The sequence below is a fragment of the Dermacentor andersoni genome, chromosome 4 (assembly GCF_023375885.2).
Source record: "Dermacentor andersoni chromosome 4, qqDerAnde1_hic_scaffold, whole genome shotgun sequence".
In the NCBI taxonomy this organism is placed as follows: domain Eukaryota; kingdom Metazoa; phylum Arthropoda; class Arachnida; order Ixodida; family Ixodidae; genus Dermacentor; species Dermacentor andersoni.
Window position 1 is genome coordinate 141,569,991 of NC_092817.1, and position 20,513 is coordinate 141,590,503.

Sequence of the window (20,513 nt, forward strand, 5' to 3'; positions counted from 1 at the left end):
TCCATTTTCCTAAAATGAGCCGCAGGGCGGCTTTGTCTCACTGTATCTTTATCTACGGCGGTGCACTCTTTACAGGAGCGTAGTGCAGCGGTTATTTTCGACTACATTAGCGCTAATTTCGCTCATACCATTAACTTCACCTACTCTACGGCTAATTCTCTCTTCTGGTGGTCACCGGCGAAGCTGTCTTCTAGTTACCGTTGCCTGGCGTGAGTCCTGCTTAGACCAGAGAAACTCGCCTCCATTTCCCCAAAATGTGCCGTACGGCGGCTTTGTCTCACTATGTCTATATCTAGGGCGGTGCACCCTTTACAGGAGTGTAGTGCGATGTTATTTTTGAATACATTGGTGCTAATTACGCCCGTACCATTAGCTTTGCCTACTCTGTGACTAATTCTTCTCTCTTCTGGTGGTCACCGGCAAAGCCGCCTTCTAGTTACCATTGCCCAGCGAGAGTCATGCTTAGACCAAACAAACTCACCTCTATTTCCCAAAAATGTTCCGCACGGCGGCTTTGTCTCACTATGTCTATCTACGGCAGTGCACCCTTTACAGGAGTCTAGTGCCATGTATTTTTTTACTACGGTGGCGCTAATTGCGCCCCTTATCATTGACCTTACCTACTCTGCGACTGATTTTCGCTTCTTTTCTCTTTATGCCTACATTTTGCTGATGTTTCGACTCACTATAATGCCCTGAAGGTGCGAAAGAACCTTTCATTTCCGAAAGTAGCTGCAAAAAAATGTAAGTATGCTAGAGTATCCCCACGTTGATGAATGTGAAAGCATCGGGACATCTCTCCGATGACTCCTCGACCTCGTTCACTTACTAGCGTCAACGTCCAAAGGAGGCGGGCACAGCTACTGACCTAGAAGTCGAAGGTTCGTCCACTGGGGCTCACGACAAATCTCGCCGAAATCACCGCACCGAGTGGCAGTGCCCCGACGTGCGGCAGTATACAGGGTGTTTCACGTACCTTGAGCCCAACTTTAAATATGTGTCAATACCACGTAGCTAGACCGAACCAAGGTAAGGTTGTTTAAGGATGCTTCGAGATACTGGGAGTATTTTTGCATTCCGCCTAATTTGATAATTAGTCTTAATTAGTCAACTTCTCATCTATTACAATTATATTAAAATTGCCAACGATAAGATTGCAGAGCAACATGAAAAACTCCCGACACAGCTTTCTGCTACTCAATACGTGCTACATAATATTGTTTTCCCTAGCGTGAAAGAAGCCCGCGAACACGCGCGAAATTGCCGCGCGACTGGCCACTCGAGCCACTTTGCGTGTATTCGCGGGCTCCTCGCATCCATGAATAAACATTTATGTAGCCCGTATTGAGCTGTAGAAAGCTGTAGCGGGAGTTTTTCATGTTGCTATACAATTTTGTCATTTACACGTTTAATGTAAATATAATAATTGAGAAGTTGTTTAAATTATTCAGACGAATAATCTAATTAGGCCGAATGTAAAAAATATAGTCTGAGTATCTCCAAGTGAGCGCTACTTTAGTTCTGCCCAACTACTTAGCATTTGTATATTTTTAGTCTGGCTTAAGTTGGTGAAACGCCCTGCATATTGACCGGCCACACAGTTGCCGCTTCCCGACAACTGCTGCTTATGCAGCTGTAATTTTTACCCTGAAACGCTTGTGGCGAACGCTATGCGCGAAGGTGAGCTTACTGGTTCTTATTTTGAACGCAGCTCTTAGGCGCACGTTCCTACGGCGAGCGTCCGCGTAACCTAGCAAACGAGCCAATGATGAAAGAGCGAATGCGGAGCGCGGCGGGGTTGAAAGATGCGAGGAGGAAATCGGTGGAGGATGGTGCAGCGGACACAGGCGGCGGAAAGCGGAGGAGGAGGGTATGCTGAAAGCGCGAGAAGAAAAACTTAGTGCGGCGACGATGCCTACGACATGAAGCCAGAGTAGCGCGCGTCGTCTCGGAGGTCCGTCTGCATCGACTACTGTGAATCGCGCCCACGCGTCACCCACGCACTGCCTTTCGCGATCTCCAAATTAGCGAGGCAGTCGCCCCACACTTTGGTCCTTTTGCAACGTGCCTCACGAGACAGATTCTCCGCGCCAGCCAATATATCGCAAAATCAAAGCGCGTAGAGCTGCGCTCAAATTTCGAATTAGGGAGTATCGTAGTCGTCGGTGAATTTTTCTTTCCCCCGGATGGCCAGCGCCGATGCTGCCTCGGATGCGCGGAAGTGAGCGCCATCTGGTGGCGCTTGAAGGAGCCCAGCAGCGTGCGCCTCCCGTTGATTGGCTGTGACCACTCGACATTTTACAGCATCTCCGGCCCCGCCACTGAATTTTCCGCTTTATGAGCTATATAATGTTAATTTTAGCATTAATAAACAGTACCCAGATACGCCACCCTCGTGTGAAGTCAGCTACTGGCCCGCTGTAACTTGTGGCCAAGCAGTAGCTACGCTGCTGTCAGCGGCTACGCCCTGCTACCAGTAGGAGTTGCCTAACTATAAAGGTAGCGTTGAGGCAGAAGCAGATTCTTTCGACCCAGCTGTTTCAGACAGATGCCTCAACGCTCCAACGCGTTTCCTGAGCTCAGCGTTGCCGCGTTCTATAGGCAAGCGTAGTAGGTGGATTCTGAACACTAATTTAAAGAGAAAAGAAATCAACAAATAACATGGGTTCTACATTACTGTCAACATTGTTGTAAAATCATTAATAAAAGATGTGTGCGTAACAGCCCAAATGAACGCTCCGACTGGGTATAGTGCACCACGGTGCACTTGGTAATAGGCAGAGGTGCGGGTAGATGTGGGCCGAGTTGGTCCACTAGCCGTGCTCGTGGTGCCAATCCAATGCGTGCGCGAATGATTCAAAATAATTAAGGACGTAATGTAACATTATGGAGCTGATTCACCTTTTCCACATTTAGTATGATCCACTGCACGCCGGATTCGACTTGCAACTATCAGTATGATTCAGCGCAATAAGTTAGGCAAAAGGCTTCACCGCAAGGTAGTCTTTAATTGCGGTGCAGTATACTGAAGCACATCTGTTCGAGAACGCATTTAAGACTCATGCCATATTATAAAACATATTTCATTCATTTGATTTAATACACTTATCTTAAGGTAGGCCGATCAAAATAGAATTAGTTTTTTAACTGTATTGCTAAAATCTTTTCTTGTTCCGCGCTCGCGTACCTGGTGACAAAAGCAAAACGAGGCGCATTTCTCGTCTTGCAAATCTCTCTCGCGCCTGCGCACACAGAGGCCGATGGTACGAGCCAGATAGTGAGCGTTAAGTTTTGGATCCGTTGTTGTAACGGTATACATCGCACTGGCACTTACTGTGATCCTGTTCGACTTGAATTCCAACGAAGCGGAACCCGCTAGAAATTGAAGAAAAATTGCCGAATCCGCTAACCACAATAACCGGAAGCCAAATCCGAAACACATCAGCTCTGCATTGCATCATACCTTGTAAACAAACATGGTGGTCGTGCAGACATGGAGGAAGGAAATAAACAAGGATAGAGCATTGCGTCGCTCAGCCTGCCTTGGCAAGCCAACTCTTCATGAAGCCGTACTCTTCGCTTATTTACGTAGAAAATTCGGACCCACACGAGGCATCTGGGACTTGGCGTATTGTCCGAGAATCCTTTGTTCCCGTCAGCTTTTAGTCGATGCAGCATGTGTTCGGTCGCTCTGCCATCCGGCCGTGGCTCTGCCTGCAGTGCGGAAGCACTGAAAGTTACCGAGTGCTTTGGCATGACAATTACGTGTTGGGCTGATACGTTTTTCTTCAACCGTTTTGCGCAATACTCCCTCATAGTTCTTTCCTTCTTCTATGCGAGAACACGCCAAATTATCGCAAGAGAGAGAGAGAACAACTTTTTTGGCCATACCTGTGTCGGGGGCAAAATGCTCGGCGGGTTAAAGAAGCCGAGAGTAAATATGGGAACACACGAAACTGTGGGGACCGAGAATAAGAAGTTGTTCGTCGTCCCGTAAGTCCACGGCTTGTCGCATAGGCTGAAAAAGATAGCTTCTCGCTACGGTGCAAAATTCATGTTCTCGACGAAGAACAAGCTCGGTAGCATTTGTTCGACTGTGCGTTGGCGTAGTGAAAGCTTGCACAGCTGCACTACAGATGTAAAAATCGGTCCTGCTGTAGTGTTAGCCATCTAAAGAAATTCGTTTCTTGCTCAACTTCTGTAGTGAATTCTGTTCCTTTCTCGTGTGGGCATACAAACGTTGGCCAAATAGGCGGTTGTCTCACCACCAGGCTGAGAAAGCATGTGGATTCCACAAAAAGGACTGACCACAGTCATATCGCAATGCATATAAGAGACTGCAATCTGCATTATAAGTGTATACCGCAGTCTGAAAAAAATATTACTGGCCTTGGAATTGTTAAGAATGGCCGTACGGGCCAGCTTTCAGCCCGCTGCACGTGTTCCAAGCCCACCAGACAGGGAGCCCTTCCGAGAACTGCGGACGGCCGGCAGCCATGTGGCGCGCGGTCAGCTCAGGAAATTGGTACTTGGCGGAGCCATCCGGGACAAAGCAGTTCTACGAAGCCCTCTCACGTCGGCACTGAAAGCTGGGCGGTACCGAGAACTGCGCATGACCGGCAGCCACGTGGCGCGCGGTCAGCTCAGGCATGTGGTACTCCGCCGCGCCACCCGAGACGGAGCACAGTTCTACGAAGCCCTCGGTCGTTGACTCCGGAGCCTTAGTGCGGGGCGGCGGCATGTTTACAATGCTTGGACGAACCTTCCCGACCATTCCTGCTCCGTCCCCGCCGAACGATGACGTCGAACTATGACGTCAAGCGGAGAGCTTATAAGCAGCGTTTGCCGGCTGCTAGGGTGTGCTCGTGTCGTGCTCGAAATGTAGTAGTGAGCTGTGTGCTCGTAAGCTGTTTGCTGTATGTTAGTTTTGCGGGCTCCATATGGGAGTCGCGCTAGACTGCCAATGAATCTTGCTTAAAATGTTAATATGTAAATAAATCCTGTTCACCGAGTTCCTGTCTACGACCTTCATCTCCTTCAAATGGTGGCAGCGGCGAGATAGTCCGACGACTCCTACATCTGGTCGACAGCGGTAGGACCGTCCGACGAGTCTTACAGAATCAAACGACAAAAGAGGTCGTAGAAGTTCACGAGATAAATAAAAAGTGGAAGGGGTGCGTCAGCCGCGCCTCCGTAGCGCTTCGTGATACTGAAGTGGCTTTTCTAGATGGTGTGTGTAACACCAAAAATTTTTTTCCTACCTGCTCTTTTTGATGACGTATGACATATCCCGTCTTCAATGTAGCTAACCTCTTGAATAAACCTCCAGTTGCCAGTCAGCGCTGTGTCTTGTTGCTTGTGCCCTTGCTTGTGTCCTAGTTGTTCACGCTCCGAATTAACCATGCTTCCGTACCAACTCGCCCATTTTTTCCGCTTCTGATCTCCAATACAACGTGAGCAGTACTGTCGATGTATTTTGCGCGTTGTTTCATAAGGACATGTCGGCAAGCTGTTTTGCGGAGAACGTGGGGAACGGCAGTGCTTGGCAGGTTGTCACTACCTTAGTTCTTTCAAAGAATTTTGTCTGGGTACCTCAGTCTTTCAGGGTGTGTCTAAGCTGCGCTAAAGCTTTCTAACGTTACGGTCGCGTGCTGCGGCCGCTTTTATACGCAGGGAGCTGCTGCTGAACTCCATCCTGGCCAACCTGACCATGGTGTGCGTGTACTGCCTCGAGCTGTACCCGACCTCGACCAGGGCCACGGGTCTGGGCAGCGTCTACTTCGCCGGCGGCGTCTGCGCCACGGCGTCGCCGCTGCTGCTCGAGCTGTGCCTGGAGCGACCTCTGCTCCACGTCAGCGCCGTGCCGCTCACGGTGGCCGCCATGTTCGTGGTCACGCTGCTGCCGGAGACCAAGGACGCGTCGCTGCCCGACACCATTTTCGATCTCGAAGGGCACGCCAGGCGACTCGGCTCCACCGATGTCGATGATATGTTCGCCGACCCCGATGTAAGTGCCGAGCGCGCGTATATGACGTGCTCGTCGTTGCGCTGGAGACTGTTGTGCGATGGGCGATGCGCGATTAGCATTGTTCTTGAAAACTGGGTTTGTACAGCGCGTGTAGACAGAACATATATAGGAACACAGACGATGCATACAGGTGCTGACGACATACGCGAAGCCCTTTCGCTATGTAACGAATTTTTTTTTTTCATTTCCATTCTTGTTGCGCTGCGTCATTCGATCGCATAAAACCGGCTTCCTTCCCCGCCTCCCCCCCTGCTGCCACCGCTATCGCCGATCGACTAACCAGCGGGAACGATGATAAAACATTCGAATCGAACGAAAAGAACCCTTACATAACGCACCTCGAGGTCTTTGCTTTCCCATTTGTCGTGTCTATTCGCGCTGCACAAGCAATTAGTTTTCAAGAACAGTGTACCAACTAGTCTCTCAGGGAACTCTCTTGCTACGATTAGGAAATAGTACTAGATAATGCTTGACGTTGATTTGAAGTTGAGCCTATGATCGTAAGTCGACGTCTCTAAAAGCAGTGAAGATGTATTCGGGCAGAGTCGTGGCGCACATACTTGAGAACGGCTCACTATGCATTAACTTTAGCGTATGTTGACTGCTAGGTTGTGTCAGACTTTTTGTGTTCTTGCAGACGTAAAACAGAAGCGTATGTGTGCGGTCATGGAAATATTAGGCGACCTCTATTACCGTATTGTTGGGACATGACTACTGTTGAAATTCCCGTTTCAGAACACCTCCCCCCCTCCCCTTCTCCCTTCCCGCCCGAAACATGCCCATATACCTCAACATTGACAAAATTGAGCGTGCAGTATAAATCCTCCAGTTAGGCAGCTGCTAAACCGATTCGTATAAAACTTGTTGCATTCAAGAAAAAATATCTTGATTCTACCAGCTTACGAAGAAAAGTTCTCATTTACAGCATTGGGTGTTGTGCAAAAATATCCAAATTTCGGTCAGTTAAAAAAAAAAACTGAGGCACCAAGCTTTACAAAGCCGTAAACCTGCACCAAGAACAGTCGCCGCAATGCTGTTTAATGCGTCTGCTGCAGCATATAAAGCTAACAAACGTGATATACGTAGGTTTATGGCTTACATGACATTGCTGCAATGTAATTAAGGAAGATTCTGCAGTGGGCTAGTTGGTTGAACATTATTAAAACTGTTGCGTAAAGCGACAAAGGGACAGGGTTATATATAAGCGAGTAAACAAAACACACTTGCTTTGGGTGTTATGCTTTGTTTTTTCTCGCTTAAGTTCTGCCCCTTCGTCGCTTTGCGCAACAGTTTTAATTAATTTTGCTACAGTGCTCACGAGGGTTTCGCGAGAGACCTGCTCACATATTAGTGGTATATATCTGAGTGGTGTATAATACGCCAAAATTGTCCAGTTTAGTTGTCCCAATAGGTGCGATTTACAGAATTATTATGTCATTTTAATTGCTGAGCTTTATATAGTTGTCAGCTTGATTGTAAAGTTTTTCTCTTTCTTTTTCAACTTTGACATATTTAGGAATATTTGTTAAGCACTGATGCCTTAAATAAATAATCAAGTGCATATACCCGGTTAAAGCTCTACGTTTAAATGCAAAGAATTTCATGATAAGCAGTAGAACGGTTGCTGTGAGAAACAATATCGTTCCAGTGTTTTAGATAATAGTTGCGCAGGCACAGCTTCGTTCAGCTGTACCAGCAAATTACATACATGCAATACTAAGGCGGCCACTCTTTCCTTAAGGAGAGATTTCGTGCGCCAGAAAAGCACGCAAAAAACTAAATACGAGTGGCCACGCCACCGTAGAGTTTCTGCACTGGCACTCCATGACGTCACAGATTTTTACATTGTCTGCTCGCATCTAGTAAATGGCTCACAGGTAAAAACTACTAACGGAATCGTACTCTAAAGGAATCAGGAACACAACAAAGAAAGTTTCGAGAGCATCTACGGCTCCGAAGCAATCCAAAAAAGATCACTGCTTCTTCCGAAAAGCGAAGCATCGATTGCGATAGCAAATTAGTAGACAGCTAACGAAGTACGGACAGTAGCGTTAGGTCGTGTAAACTTCTGCAGATCCCTTTCAAGATACGGCGCGCGCGACCATGCGCGGCCCTGCAAAGTACGCACTTGTTGGCGGAGTCGAAGCTGCCCACCCTTCCTCTCTCGCTGCCTCCACGCTTTCCTCCCTATCGCGCGCGAGGTTGAGCTGCGATCGTCAGTTCCCCTTGCGCCCGGTCGCGAAATACGCAGTTGTTGCCTGAGCACAACGCCGCCCCTCCCTCCCTCTCTCCCATTTCCCCACGGCCTTTCGCGCGACGGAAGACGGCGCGTTTGCTCTCCGCTTTCCTCCTTTGCGCGCGCCAGATTGAGCCGCGATCGTCGGCTGCCCTCGCGTGCTTTCCCTCGCAGACACAGAATACGACGCGCGACGACGGTGTCATCGCCCGTGGATTTTATACGAAACATCACGGCGATGGCGAGAATGCGCCTGGAGTATCGATATACTTGCTATCGCAATTAAAGAAACACACATCGCAAACCATGACGCCTCACATGACGTAGAGGCACCTAGGCTTCAGCTCGGAATTGAAGAAAGTTGGACCATTTTCTCCACTTGCAATAATATCTTTCCCGCCTAATGAATGAAGTCAAAACTTTGAAATGATACTTTTAAGTGCCTAAAACATACCTGTGCGCTATTTAGTGTCCCTTTAAAGAGATGCTGACACCTGCAGCTAGGCTGCAGCTGCTCCTTTTCTCTAATAAATTAAACGCGCATATTTAAGATCGCTGCAAATGCTATGCTAGTCTTGGTTTCCTACAAAAATGATAAGAGGAAATTCTGGCGCTAGTCTCTACGGAAGTTGAAAGTATGGCGATTCAGCCGGCATGGGAATGATGGTTAGCGCACGGATTCGCATAAACGGGCTCGCTCTGGCTGCAAACGGCTTTGTGACTTTACAGATTGATTGAAGCAAACTACCGCGTTATAAATCAAACAATTCGCAATGATTAGCCATTTGCACAAGAACTAATAGCTTCATTGCGTTTATAAAACTGCGAGTGCTTGGAAATTGAGAAAGATAAAGTACCACAAATAACGCCGCAAGAACGCTCGAAGCCGCAAGAACTAAGATCAGACAGTTCCACGTACTAGCCGTCATTCCTACGTTAGCTGAGCGTCGCAGCACCGCAGTCACCCCTAGTGATTTAAGCAGGAAGCTCTATGCTATGTAAGTGGCCTATTTGTCTTCACCGTGGTGTTGCTTGCGCGTTCTGCCGACAGAGCACAACCGAGGCGCCGATTCGCGGTTACCAGCCCCAGCGCGACCAGACACCCATCTTTCCACACTCGAGCACCATCTCCAGCGTGCACTAGTTTTTCCGACTGATGCGTGCCACCGGTCACGCCTCCTGCGTCGCGTCATGCCTTCGAACACTGCACAGTGGCCGCACAGGCAAGCCGACTTATGCGTGCGTGCCAAAAAAAAAAAAAAAAAAAAAGAAGATAAACTTTGCACGGACCCTCTGCTGCCCGGCGACGAAAAGAACGGTGACCGGATCTGCAAGTCTGAATATACGTCGCTGCGTGTTGTGTGCCGAGGACCAAACAGACCGCTTTGTTTCTGTGGTAAACTCGAGTTCTTTTGCAACATTTTGGCCCTTATAGTTTTCCCGCGTCTGTGACTCTATGGTGCCCGCGTGCTTAAACTGTTTTGCCCTCCTCGTATTATTATAATTTCGTGGAATACCGACCTTGAAACGCTGCTGTGGGGACTTATGTGCGACATGGTAAGTTTCGTGGTCATCTTTGTGGCAGAAAAACCTGGGCTGAACGGTTCAGGAAGGTCTGCGGTCGCCGATGATGGTGCGCTGCCGGAGCAGCGCGAAACTCCCGTTAACGCGTGGGCTGCGTAAGCAAGTGGGCGATATTGCGCGATAAGGTTGCAGACGACATTGTTGGACCTTGCTTTCTTGTAGTTCGTACATATAGTGCCGTGCCTGAAAGGACGGCACGTGTAAACGCTGTTGCCACAAATGACAAGGTTTGCCACCAAATCCTGTGTTGTTTCCATCGCAATTGCTGTGCGAGCCAAGAAGAGGAAGCAGTAGGTGGCTGAGCACGAGAGCAGACTTGATTCTTGACTTGTAGCATGAATTTCGCAGCCCAAGTCACTGTTAAAAGTTCAATTAAATTCTGAAGTTTTACGTGCCAGAACTATCACATGTTTATGGAACACACCATAACGGGGGAGGGGAGGGGGGTTTACGGCTTAATTTTGTCCGCCTGGGGTTCTTTAACGTGATTACAATGCGTGGCACACTAGTGTTTTTTTGCATTTCGCCCCCATCGAGATGCGGATTTGCACAACACCAAAGCCACTAAGCAACCACGGCGGTTAAGTCAGTGTTACTGAAATGCCTCTTGTTTAGCCTATCGATGGGATCGGGTCTATCGGCGCTACTAGTACGCCATCTTCCGAACCGTGCCTCGATCTTAGTGAAGAGACATCCCAGTTTATGAATAAACAGCAGCTCGTCTTACTAACTGTACTGGTAGGCTGAATGTGTATTTTTGTTTGTGATACAGCCCGCATTAGTCATTTCAATTAAATGTAAGCATGAATATGTTAATCGTATTGCAATAACTGGTGTACTTTATTGCCAAGTCATTCCCAAATATGTGCTAACAGATATCGTGCTTACAATCTGCTCAGATAAGGGTAAGGCACGACTACACGACGCCGATATATTCCTGGTAGAATGGGAAGCAAGCGCTGCATATTAATCGTATATTAATGTGGTCGTTTGAGATAGCTCTGGTAGCGGTGCAGAGCTGATGTAATTAAAGGGAAAACGAGAAATCCACTGAATCGTAGCAATTGCTACAAAGGAAAGTCACATGGGTTCCTCGCAGTTGAACAAAAATTCGTCCTAGTCCCAGACTCGAACCCGGGACCACCGCCTTTCCGGGGCAGCCGCTCTACCACCTGAGCTAACCAGGCGGCTAGCAGATGGCAGGGCGAAGTCTAATTGATCAACAACTCGAAGCAAAAGCAAGAGTTTGAAGTAATAGCCCAGCGGAAACCCGCAAGGTGGAGAAAAGAAATTAAAGGGGAAAGTAGGGCAATTGCTACAATTGGGTGTATGTCTCATTTTCCCGTTAATTCTCTCCACCTTGCGGGTTTCCTCTGAACTATTACTTCAAACTCTTCCATTTGCTTCGTGTTGTTGATAAGTTCGACTTCGTCCTGCCACCTGCCAGCCGTCTGGTTAGGTCAGATGGCAGAGCGGCTGCCCCGGAAAGCCGGTGGTGCCGGGTTCGAGCCCTGGACCAGGACGAATTTTTCTTCAACTGCGAGGTCTTGCTTTCGAGGAACCCGTATGAGTTTCCTTTGTAGCAATTGCTACGATTGCGTGGATGTCTCATTTTCCCTTCAATTACGTCTCTCGAACTAGAGGGTTTCCGCTGAACTATTACCTTGAAGTTCACGTAAGACATCAACTAAGCACTGCTTAACTAAGTAGGCTTAACTGATAGGGAAGCCGAATCGTCACTTTCATACCTGGTTGCTCAGATAATACAGTCGTAGTGCTGTTTTCATTTTCTTTCGTAACTTAGCCAAAGTGCTCTCAAACGACCACATCATTATGCTATAGAAATGTAAAAACTCACGCACAGTGCACATAACAAGGCATAGCAGTATGCCTGAGTAGGAGGATTCCAGCGAACAGAATAGGATAACGGCATAGGGAACCAAAAGAAAGGCAAATATGAAGTTGAAAGCAGGGCGCTCGCAACCGTTCGGCCTGTTGAAGACATTTTACTGAAAAAAGTTAGTTGCAAGTCCAACGCCCTTAGAACTTAGTCTTTGCCGTCGTCTCGGATTTTTTTTTCCTGTTTTCCAAAATTATCATGCAAATTCCCAGTTTTGTTTCATTCATCTTCAAGCAATCCTGCATTATTTATCTTCTGTTTCTTTTCTTTATCTCTTTTATTGCCTTTTCTTTATTCATTTTTTCTTATTTTATTTTAAATGTACTGCCCGCTTCTAGGCCAATCCCCATTGTGTGTATGTGCCATTGTCTGGGTATCATCATCATCATTGCCATCATCATTATCATCATCAGCAGCATTATCATCATTGTACCCACTCCCCTGCTATAATGCTTCGGCCGATGCAGGGTCTACTGTAAATAAATAAAAAATTCTACTCGTGGGCATCCCCCTGCTCACACTTGTATGCTAACTCGCCTAACAAGCTGCACTTACAGTGGTAAGCCAGAAACCCCCAAGGACTTTTACTGGGAAGTGCAATCTAAAGAGAACATAACACATCTCAATTGTTGTGCGTCGTACTGTCGACCAGTTGTGTTTTTTGCACCATCGAAACGCTGGGGAGATGCAGTCCTGCGTTCGCGGCACACGAATTGTCTTGCACCGTCACTCACCGAAATAACTCTGCGATGTTGTGCTACGCAATCATTTCGCGAGAGCTGCGTTCAAGTTTAAATACCATTTGTTTAGTCACCGAACATGTTCAGTGTGTTTCGATAACCAAACTGGACTTGTTCGATTGAAAACTACCGTAATTCGTATAGCCGCTTATGTTGTGGTTAACCGCACTGCAGCAGTATACTCATGACTCTGAAACTATATTAGTAAAGAAGGTGCATTTGAGCACTGCATTTAGGTTATCGTTATTATTTTTTACTTCCTCGTCTTTTTAGCAGTATTGGCGCCGCCGGCACTACGCAAAGCGTAACCCCCCCCCCCACCTCTAAAAAAAAAAGAGACATAATATCGCCGCTCCTGTGTACGCTAATTCCAGCGTGTGACCTAAAGCATACTGTTCTGCCGAACTTGGGGATCCTTATTTCAAAACGCCTGTCTAACTGAGTCATGAAGTACTAATGGTCCTCGTGTTTCCCTACAGAGTGCTTGTAAAGAGTTAGCACTGATGCCTTCCTATGATTCTGTGATTATTCGCCGGCCTCTGAAGGAAACTTTTATGAATTCCTGCGAAAGTCCTTGCAAGCGACTTGACACGCCATCCCCGAGTGCCATGAATTCACTGCGTCGCCCGTTCCACTTCGTGGCAGATGCCACTGTGCAATTCTCCTCTTCCACAAATACACTCTATTCGCTGCCTTCTTCTAGGCTGACTTCGACCCTTCACGTGACACCTGACGTTACTCCTCTCCTCGCTCGCAGGTCTTCTCAACTGTTGCCCAGAACGCGTCGATACCTTGAACTTTGGACCTATTGAACGATCCGATAAAGGCTATAACCCATTAAAATATTTCTGTTAGAAGCTAAACTAAAAACTATACTCGCCACGACGCAGCTTCCTGCTAACGCAGTTATTCAAATGTAGAATCCAGTGCCACACCCCAAGCACATCGGATTTGTTTCTTCGCGGACTGTGGCACTTCAGGTGCGTTCAAGGCGGCAAATTCACATACGTCTGGTACTGGAAAGCGCGGTAGTTTTGCTCCTTCGAATGCTGCAAGAGTTCATCGGCCACATTAATGCACGGCGTATCCGCGTACTGCGACTGCCGCCGTCGTTTGCGCTATAGTTGGTACTGGTGTCCTTCAGAAGTTGTAGCCGGCATATGCATGGCGGTCGTGAAGAGAACACTTCCGTTCGACTTTACGCTTTCCGCTATATATCCCTACTATCTCACACTATTTTCATATTAATGTGACGCATTCTGCAGGAATTTTAGCGGTGCCTCGCTATTAGCGCATGTCGGAAACAGCTCCTCTCACAACTCGGTGTTACGGAGAGAAAGGCGAGCGCGCGCTGTGTCGAGGACACGTAGAGAAGCTGCGGCGTTGGCTGTGTCAGGAACAGCAGGGTTATCACCGGGTTGTTGGAGGGGGACGAATGAGGAAGGGGGTAAGGCATCGGAGCGATGCTTATTGGTTTGAAAGCCACGCCAACGCGGCGCGAAACGATTTGCCGACGCTGCTTGCAACGCGACGTCGCGATCCAAGGAAGCGGTACGAGGCAGGCGCTGCAGCATCGTTGGAAGCGACATGACGTAATAGCCTCAATGGCACTTCCTAAAAAAAAAGAAAATTCTGACCGACGTACATGAGGCTGACCAACGCTGCCACGCGGCTAAGACTCCCGAGCAGCGGGCGCCGCATTAAATACCGCCGTACAATAACCATCTGAGCCTCTGGGAGTCCTCGTGTCGTGGGAGTGCGTCGTTGGCGTAGCCGGGCGGCAAGACCGCTTCCGCATACACCTCAACCAGTGTATAACATGAGGAATCCCATAACTTTATTTCTTTGTCACACGGCAGATTGCTTCAGGAGATCGAACGAAGGAAATAGGCAGAGTGCTATATCCTGCCCCGCTTTCCTTCGTCTTGTGGCACGCTGTTGAAGTAACCTGCTGTGTGACAAGATCTATCAACATGCCCGAATTAACACTTTGCTAACGTTTCTTTATCCCTTTTACGACGTAAAGCAGGCTTTGTTCAACAAGAATATTTGTGCAGAGAAGCCCGCTTCTGTAATTTTGTTGTGATTGTTCTACGCGCGACAGCTAGGTACTGACGTGCCTATGCACAACCGGTAACGTTATTACTTTGCTCGCACAACCGAGAAAGTTGTCGTTACGTTGCTCCGAGAGTTCTTAAATAAATCAGTCTTTTGTGGCCCGCGTTGCTTTCGTACGGTTCTTTTTTTTTTTTCTTTTAGCGAGGCGGTTATTTATTTCTTACTGCTATAAAGACAGGATACGACGGGAGATATTTCGTTTTTACTTTCGTGCCTGCTATATTTAACGCAACCTTCTAAACCGGTAGATGTCACCAATGAACATGGATCGACATGTTCGCATTCCACTCAACACTTGACGTACACACGTGCACTGTTGGTGCTTCATTGTCTTTCTCTTATGCTATACGGCTTACTAACAGCCGCTCTGTACACTGTTTGTGAACTTCTCAAGACACAACTTAGCCTTCTGGAAAATGTTTACTCCTTGTATATCTTTCAGATTCCAGTGGCCCGAAATTTAAAAATTTGACAGCTACCATTTCAGTCTTGTTAGTGCTAAAGGTTCAACTTTAAGCATCTATGTTTCTGACCCTCGAAACACACTTTTCCCTCCCAGAGGCAACGAAGCCAAAGGTGACGCTAGTGCTCGTGCGGTAAGCCAACAAGACGGCAATTCTCTATTCATTCTCATGAAAACCGTGCTGACGGACCCTTGGCGCCCACCCCTCTTTTCTGGTTCCCTAGCCCATCTCCCCTCCGCCAACGACACCGTTATCTTTCCATCCAGAAATAAAAGAATTAATTCATTCATTAGTTCCGAAATGTCCACTTCATACGTAGCGCGAAAGCTAACCTTACTAACGGGACATCCGGAAATCAGTGTGATACACAGAAACTATCCATCGTGTTTGAAAGCTATGTGCTGCAAAACCGTCTTGCATATTTGTCTCCTCTGTCTCGAGCCGTTTCTCTATTTCTTAAACTTAGAGAAAAACTTATTACTAGCCGAACACAACAATTGGCTACAGAACCTCCTCACACTCCTATGCAATGCCCACATCTTCCGCGGAGCGATCGCCTAGAAATGTATTTGATATTTGTCCCCTTTTATCAGTAAACGGGCAGCTTTCAAGCGTAGTTGAAATCGTCTAGGGGAGAGGGAGGGGGGGGGGGCGTTCCTTTTCTCTGCGTAGGAAGTGTAGAGGCAAGCTAAAGTTTTCACGCACGATACCAGCGCCAGTCACTCCCCTAGTGGACAAGTTCGAGCATAGACGGTCGTGTGATGTCTTGTCGGAGCGACTGCACGCCAATTGCGCATGCGCGCCCGCACGCATGACGCTTGAGGGTTCGTTTTCGCGAACGGAAGTGCGACTTCCTTATCCGACAAGCCTGGTATACAGTGTAGCTCATCATTATGGGGTTTTACGTGCCAAAAACCACTTTCTCATTATGAGGCACGCCGTAGTGGAGGACTCCGGAAATTTCGACCACCTGGGGTTCTTTTAACGTGCACCTAAATCTAAGTACACGGGTATTTTCGCATTTCGTCCCACACAGTGTTTTGGACTACCACAACAGTCTCGAGAAGGCAAATCGCCATGACATGCCTGCAAATTCCACAAATTACCGGGCGAATAACAGACAAAAGCGAAACTATCTGCCGAGTCAAATCTCACGTTTTGCTTTCACTCATGCCTCGCGGTAAATCAACTGACCCTTTCGCGCATGGCGAGAGGGCTTTGAAAACCTTCGTACGAACGGGCGCCGTCCGCTCAATGCTGATCCCTTTCAGGATGAAGCGCGCCGCAAGAACAGCCTGCTAACGTTCTCTTTTCTGAACGCTGCAAGTGCAATAGCAGCAATGGAAAGGGCAAGAGTTGGGGGATGTTCCTGAAATCTCTATCCGCGGTCTGCGAGCCTGTGATATTGGCTTGCAAGAACTACAATAGTATTAGTGTACACAATCGGCAATTGCGCGCAGTTTATCTTAACACAATGTTTCCCACCTGCTATGATCTTGTGTACAACATCGCAGTATTCATAAATAAAAAAAAAGCATTTAATGCGATATTTTGTCGTACGCGCTTGTAATTATTCGCCATCATAGTATGTAACCATCGTGCATACAATGACCATTCATCATTATGATAAATATGTTGTTCCCCTAATAAGCGATAAGCGCTTTCCAACTATGCAGCAAAAAGAAGGCCGGGAGTATGAGTTATTTAACGTTTGCTTTATTTAACAGTCGCGAATACGTTAATATCACGCCACACAAATTCAGTAAATGCAACTGTAGTTCAAGCAGATGGACGTAGTGAGACCTGTGACTACAGAGTAAAAAGCCTTTGAAATTAGTTACATAACACAGCGTGACCCTCTTTCCACAGGAGACTAGCACGAAAAGGAAGTCGTCGTTCCTATACGCATACACCTACCAAATGAATCAACGTTACTCATTACATCATGAATGGTATTATCAGAAAGAATAAACTTTATTGACGTAATAGTTCTGCGGAAAGCCGCAAGGTGGAGAAAAGTAATTAATAAAGGAAAATTCAGACATCCATCCGTTCGTAGCAACTGCTACAAAGAAAACCCATACGGGTTTCTCGAAAGAAAAGCCTCACAGTTGAAGAAAAATTCGTCCTGGTCCGGGACTCGAACCCGGGACCACCGCCTTTCAGGGGCAGCCGCTCTACCACCTGAGCTAACCAGGCGGCTAGCAGATGGTAGGACGTAGTCGAATTTGTCGACAACACGAAGCAGAGGCAAGAGTTGGACGTAAGAGCATTTACAACAGAATCATTTGACCGTTACATGCTTCTGATCACAGGCTCCACGTCTACAAGGTGAATGCAGACGGCTGCACTAAAAGGGGACAAAGGGGGACTAAGAAGGTAGGTAGGGTTAAATGGGGTCCAACTGGAGAAGTTGGAAGCAATGCACCACCTGATACTCAATTTAACTTGAAAAAGAAATAAATTGCGAAGTACGGAAATTTTTATGCTTTCGCCCCATTTCCTCCCTTCTCCCATTTTTTTTAATACCGTCGAAGGAGCAGTAGTGCAGAAGTGACAGCGTTTTCTCGCAGTGGTGGTCGGGCACACCATTGCACAGTGGTTATCGCTGCACGTTTAAAACAAGTGACGGCTGTCGGTGTGACCTGGCGCAGCAAGCGAATGCCGCGGAGAATGATGGCTGCCAAGCCGCACTGCGGAATCAGCGTAGACCGCTTGGGGTTATTCAAGCGGCGCCAAAAGCACGGTACATGATGATTTTTTAAAGTGAATCGCTTTCTTCGGCTCTTTCGCCAGTTCTCGTGGTTGTGCGGTGGCCGGACTTTCTCCTCTGAGGGCGTGACCGAGTCCTGCGACGCGTTCGCCGCGGAACACTAACCAGTTCTTTGAGACGAACGTGCTGTCCCGAGGGGGCTCGTGGCGTCTGATTGGCTTAGATGAGGTGGTTTTGAGGAACCCATACGGGTTCCTCGAAAGAAAAGCCTCGCAGCTGAAGAAAAATTCGTCCTGTTCCGGGACAGAATTCGTCCTGGTCCGGGTGGATGTCTGATTTTCCTTTTATTAATTACTTCTCTCCACCTTGCGGGTTTCCGCGGAACTACTACGGCAATCCACTTTAATTCACCTTGCTCTAATGTTACCAGTTTTAATGCATTTTAATCCACATTAACTGACCTTAATCCACCTTTCTTTCATTTGTACCAACCTTAATCGACCTTAATGCACTTTAATTCAGCTTCGTTCATTTTACTTCACCATGGAATTTCGCAGTGCGAGCCGCAGCAGGTCCAGCGCAGGGAACGTGACGTTCTTGGTCACGTGGGTTTTAGTAATCAACGGATGTTAACGCCGGACGGGCGCCGGATTTTCCCCGTCATGGGACATATAAGGATTTTGCCTTAAAAGACGTTACAAATGAAATCGCTCAAAATCGACTCCCACAGGGCGTGGGATTGGCATGCTATTAAAGCGAATTGTCAGAGGCGTATATGGTCTCCGTGGAGTCATCATCATCATCAGCTTATATTTGAGCTCACTGTAGGACGAAATGCCTCTCCCTGCGCCCTTGATTACCCCTCTCTTGCGCTAGCGGATTCGAACTTGAGCCTGCAAATTTCCTAATTTCATCCCCCCACCTAGTTTTCTGTCGTCCTCGACTGGGCTTCCCTTCCCTTGGATCCCATTCTGTAACTCCAATGGCGCACCGATTATCTACCTTACGCTTTACATGGCCTGCCCAGCTCCACTTTATTTTTTTAATGTGAACTAGAATATCGGCTCCCCCTTTTGCTCTAATCCACACCGCTCTCTTGCTGTCTCTTAACGTTAACCCTAACATTTTATTGCGATAGTAACGATGTGGACACTCCAAGCGAATTTTTGCCGTCGCCGTCGCCATGATGTTTCATATATATTTATGTATATGTATGCTATATGGCACGCCATGCTATATTACAGGTGGTATATGCGAGTTATATTGCTACACTATTATATCACTAAGATTTCTCTTACCAGGTACTTAGTCTTGAGAAAATTATTGAAAATTTTGAGAATGGCAGCCCGCAAACAAATCTCATGAAACAAAACACCGATAGCGCATGCATTTCATCTTAAATCTTCTCAGACTTAAATATTAAATGCGCGAAACAATAGCAGAGTTAACACCTTAAAATGATGTAATTGTATTGGCGCGGCTGTATGCTACCTCCGGGATCGGCCCAGGAAAGAGGTTTGGAACATGCCCGATACAAAAAAGTGGTAGTGAAGACGCTAAGAAAGACGTTGGCTTTAATTTAATAAACCTAAACGAAATTGTCCAATGGCAGGATTCAAACAGAGGATCCCTAGCACAACAGCTCGCTTTTACAGAGCCAGCTTACGTTCATTTCAATTCATACTTCCACTACATCTATTTCGTTCCATCGCTCTTTGCGCGGTCCTTGACTTGCTCTTGCGAGCTTCTTTGTTAACCTCCACGTTTCTGCTCCACGTGTTAGCACCGGTAGCATTGCACGCTTTTCGTTTCGACGACAGTTGTTTACTCCGTGGAGTAAACAAGCTGTAAAGGAAGCGCAGGTGCGCAGCCGTTGTCGTGCCGTCGTTATCACGCTGTCGTCATTCCGTTGTCCTCATGCTGCCGTCGTCGCTTCGTTGTCGTCATCGTCACGTCGTCCCGACTTCGTAGTCGTTATATGGTCTTGGTCGTGCTGCCGTTGTCCCCACGTCATCGTCTCCATCGTGATCATTCAACTGTCGTTACACCGTCGTCGTCGTGCCGCCGCTGTAAATCGCGCTGCCATGCCGTCTACCAAAACATGTCGGCAATAATTCGTGCCGGCATCATCAAACTCCTTCATCAAGGCCAGCGGTGTACTTCCGGGTGTGTGTGTGTTTGAGTTCTGCGTTCAGCGTGAGTTATTCGCCTACTTCGACAACAATCTTAGATGTTTTCTGCAACATTATTTTTTTTATTCTGCCCCATTGCATGGTATGCCGCCGTGGTGGCTGCGAATGGAACCTGTGACCTCGTGCTTAACAGCCGAACGCCATAGTCATTTAGCCACTGTGGTGGACAGCTTAGTCGTGGTCGCCATCCAAGTTGTTGATTTGTGTTGCAGCCGAGTAACGTAATGGCGGACGGAACATTAGTTAGAGAGATATGTGGACCGTACTTTGCATTATGAAAACAGTGACGCAATTGTGTTTTTTTTTTTATTTATTTAAGACAAGAATGCACCTGCACACTCGCCACAGGCCTTACCGACCTCAATGGCATATGATATGTAACCTCAGTGTGAACAAAAAACGGTCTCTGATGCCAAGCGGCAGCAGCGATTGCATGATAGTCAGAAATATGACATTACGCACGTTCGCAATGGCGGGATTCTCTAATGCGCACAATAAATGCTGAGGAAATATTGCTGCAAGCTTTAAAGGGCGCCAG

General features: G+C 47.4%; 1 protein-coding gene and 1 non-coding gene across 2 annotated transcripts; one reads left to right on the forward strand and one right to left on the reverse strand.

Annotated features, from left to right (window-relative positions):
* Positions 1-2,186: 2,186 nt before the first annotated feature.
* LOC126537853 (solute carrier family 22 member 6-like) lies at positions 2,187-10,224 on the forward strand. The gene is made up of 3 exons (XM_072287643.1): positions 2,187-2,221; positions 5,674-6,007; positions 9,316-10,224. Exons 1-3 carry the CDS (start codon positions 2,187-2,189, stop codon positions 9,406-9,408), a joined length of 462 nt encoding a protein of 153 aa, XP_072143744.1. The 3' UTR covers positions 9,409-10,224.
* Positions 10,225-17,194: 6,970 nt separating this feature from the next.
* TRNAS-UGA (transfer RNA serine (anticodon UGA)) lies at positions 17,195-17,269 on the reverse strand. The gene has a single exon. It is a non-coding gene; the product is annotated as a tRNA-Ser (tRNA).
* Between the last annotated feature and the right edge of the window lie 3,244 nt (positions 17,270-20,513).